General features: G+C 36.0%; 1 protein-coding gene across 1 annotated transcript in view; it reads right to left on the bottom strand.

Annotated features, from left to right (window-relative positions):
• Window positions 1-3,289, bottom strand: part of ULK4 (unc-51 like kinase 4) — a gene marked incomplete at both ends in the record, with an annotated part of 49,810 nt that extends 46,521 nt beyond the window's left edge. Inside the window, one exon of the mRNA XM_010166256.1 lies at window positions 3,206-3,289. Coding sequence (XP_010164558.1) covers window positions 3,206-3,289 — 84 coding nt within the window. The remainder of the gene's footprint in view (window positions 1-3,205) is intronic.
• Window positions 3,290-3,557: the final 268 nt, after the last annotated feature.

Below are 3,557 nucleotides of genomic sequence, written 5' to 3'. Positions count from 1 at the left end.
GGGGAGAAGGGGGGGGGTGCAGGGGAGTTGTCATTCATACCCTCCCCTACCACATCTGCATATCAGCCACTAAACATCGTGAGCCACTCACCGCCTGGACAAAGCAGCCCTGTGCCTCCTACCAGACCAATGCAAAGCTGACTCATTTAAAAACCAAACAAACAAAACCACCAAACAAATCAAAACCAATCAAACAAAAACCAAATTAGAGCCAGAGTATTAGGTTAGCAGAAAAGAGAAGTGATTTGAGAACTGGAGAGGTGTGAAAAGTAATAAGAAGAGTTTCTGTTGGTTCATCAGTTAACAAAAATAAGACTAAGGAAAATTGAGTTCACTGCTGAACGAGGAAAGCCTTTGCTCTCACTTTTGTTGAACTTCATAAGGTTCCCATCAGCCCATTTCTCCAGCCTGTCCTAGTCCCTGATATCTGAGATCAATACTGTTTAATGCCTTCAGTAATAACCAGAGTGACCAACTGAAGTGTATTCTCCAGATGGATAACACCAAATTGGTGGGTCACTCTGGTTATTACTGAAGGCATTAACCAGTATTGATCCCAGAGGGACACTGCTAGTCATTGCCTGCCAGCTGGACTTTGGACTCCTGGGTACTTGAGCAAATTTTCCTGCTCGTCTTAACTTCTATTTATACAGCCCATATCTTACCAATTTGGTGGTAAGAGGAGTATGGGAGAATGCAAAGGCTGTGCTAAAGTCAGGTCATACAACATCCACTGTTCTCCCCTTGTCCACAGCACCAGTCATATCCACATCATAGAAAGGAATCAGGTTGGTCAGAGGGCTGGAACATGACATATGAGGAAAGGCAGAGAGAGCTGTTGAGCCTTGAGAAAAGAAGGTTCAGAAAATATCTTATTGTTGTCTATAACTACCTGATCAAAGGATAACGAAAGACGTTCTCAGAGGTGCATGGCCATAGGACAAGAGGCAATGGCCACAAGTTGTAACAGGAAACTCCAATCATTATACAAGGAGAAGCTTTTCTAGTATGGGGGTGGTCCAAGCATTGCCCAGATTGGTTGCAGATCACCATTCTTAGAGATGTTCAAGAGTCCAATAGACATTTCCCTGAGCAATCTGATCTACTTAAATCTGCTTTGAGTAGGAGGCTGGATTAGATGACCTCCAAAGGTCCACTCCATCCTAAAGTATTGTACAGTTTTACAGCTTCAAATATGTTGGGGTTTTTTTCCTAAAAAAAACCTCCCAAACCAACAAAAACAAAACAAACCCCAAAAAAAACAAAACCCAATAAAAACCTCACAAGGACATGTGGTTATATTTTAAGTCAGCTTGATGACACCATAAAAATTCAGTAATTTTTTTGTGTAACTTCGCTGCTAAAGATTGTGAGATTTTAATTTTTCTATTTCATTATATTTACTTCTTCACTAAATAATGTGACAGATTGAAAAGACTGATATACTTTCATCCTGGATGCATGTATTTCAATAGTCCTACTCTTACATGTTTTGAAATAACTATGCAAAAAGGACACCATAAATTGAACTGAATACATTAAAATCTTTCTCTCTGTTTTTCCATCTTCAGTCTTCCTTCACCTTTGCATCTAAAACATCTGGCAGAAAAACTTATTTTATATCTGATTATTCTTCCCTTAAAAAAATCTCTTGCAAACAGATATCTAACAATAACATGATTTTAACTATCTAGTTTTAGATGGTGCAACATTATTTTTCAAGAAAGATGGGTAGCTGGCAAAGTTATGAAGGATAAAAAGAGGATTGCTACAAGAGTGGAAGAAAAAAGTAGCAAAAGAAATTGTAAAAGTTAGTAATAGTGGGTGGTAAGTTACTCTCTCCATTTCCATATGTTGTGAAGTACTTTACATATTTATGAATATTTTTGATTCTTCAAATGGTGCTGTTCTGGAAAGTTGAGGCTGCTATAATTGGGACAGAGCAATTTGTGTTAGTATATTTCCACTGTACTCACACAAACAAGCATGAATACTTAAACTCCATTACAAACCTCAAGCATCTTCACAAACAGAAACGGTACAAATACACATCTGTGCTTGGTTAGCCTACATATAACTTTAAATTTACACTTAATTAAATTTAATTCAAACTATTGCATGGGAAATATATTTCTATTCTGTGTTATTTTTTCAAGAAAAATATATCAAGATAAATTATTAAGAAAAATTTGACATATTACAGGACTAAGAAGTTATTTTATTCTATAGGAATAAATTAGTGTCTTATGGATGTCTTGATTTAGTTTCTCTACACTGAATATTCAGAACCAGCAAGTCTTCCATTACTAAATTTATAATTAAATAGCTTCTCACTAATATGCCTTAGAATGACACCTTACTTTAATTATGAGCTATACAAACACAGTTGTGTGTTCTTGATCACCTGAAGGTTTGAAGATGTTAACATGCATCTAGACTCTTCCTCTATTAATCACAATCTGTAGGCAACAGAGATCTCAAAAAAACAAGAAAAAAAAAAGTATTTCTCTTGCTTTCCCCCCTCCAGCAACCTCCGACATGTTTTCTGCCTTGAGCTTTGCCTTGGGCAAAAATAAAGTTAAGTGGTCTGATATAAACAGTAAATGCCAACCCTCTACTCAATTCTTTTCCATTTTACAAATTGGAACTATATGCATGTTCTTCCGCCCTTCTTCTAACACAGCTAAGTCACGACCAAGAAAAAAGAAAGAAGAACACAGCACAGCACATGTACGAGAATAAAACTAATTACTACTTTTTGGCCCCCCAAAAATCCTAGCAACCCAGTACAATAACAATGCAGTTTTCAAAAGCTGTATATAAGCCACTTCAGAACAGAAAGTAAACCTGGCTCGAAGATTTATGAAAGATGTATTAAAACCAGATTGCAAGAGGACAGTACAAACTGTCAGAACATTTCTCAAAAGAAAGCCATAGCATTAATAAATTCTACATTTATTAACAGTAATTATATTTACTATCCCATTTCAAAAAAACCCAAGCAGCAATCCATAAATGTTGAATGTACAGAGATCAACACTGCATTTTTGCATTAATCTTCTGCTTAGGTTATGGTCTTATCACGATTATTTAAATTCAAGAGCAATACTTGGTTGACAAGGTGCTGCAGGCTACAATCCTCACACAATGCCTAAAGGGTTATTACAGTGGAGAAATTCTATTGAGGACAATGAAAGAGCCTTACCCCTTCCCGGAGACACCTCATTAGCACAGTGTAAGCAGTCAAGGGAACAACCCAGCATTCTCTGGGGTGCTCCTTTTTTTCCTCCTGAAATGAAGCCAATGGCACGAATGATTAAATCAAAAAATCACAATAATCTCACTCACATAAAAAATGAGTAACAGATTCTTAATAAGGTCTATATTATACAAATTTCAAATTAACATATGCTAGAAAATATATTAAATTCCAGAGTAGTATTACTATTTAATGTTATTTCATGTGCAGCACAGAAATTGATATTTTATTAACTTATTTAAATAGCCTCCAAAATCCATAACAGAATTTGTCCTAATATTTCTCAGTTTCATCAATT

The sequence above is a fragment of the Antrostomus carolinensis genome, unplaced genomic scaffold, assembly GCF_000700745.2.
Source record: "Antrostomus carolinensis isolate BGI_N321 unplaced genomic scaffold, ASM70074v2 scaffold6754, whole genome shotgun sequence".
NCBI classification, from domain to species: domain Eukaryota; kingdom Metazoa; phylum Chordata; class Aves; order Caprimulgiformes; family Caprimulgidae; genus Antrostomus; species Antrostomus carolinensis.
The sequence above is the reverse complement of the archived record's forward strand: the minus strand, read 5'-3'. Positions and strand labels throughout refer to the sequence as shown.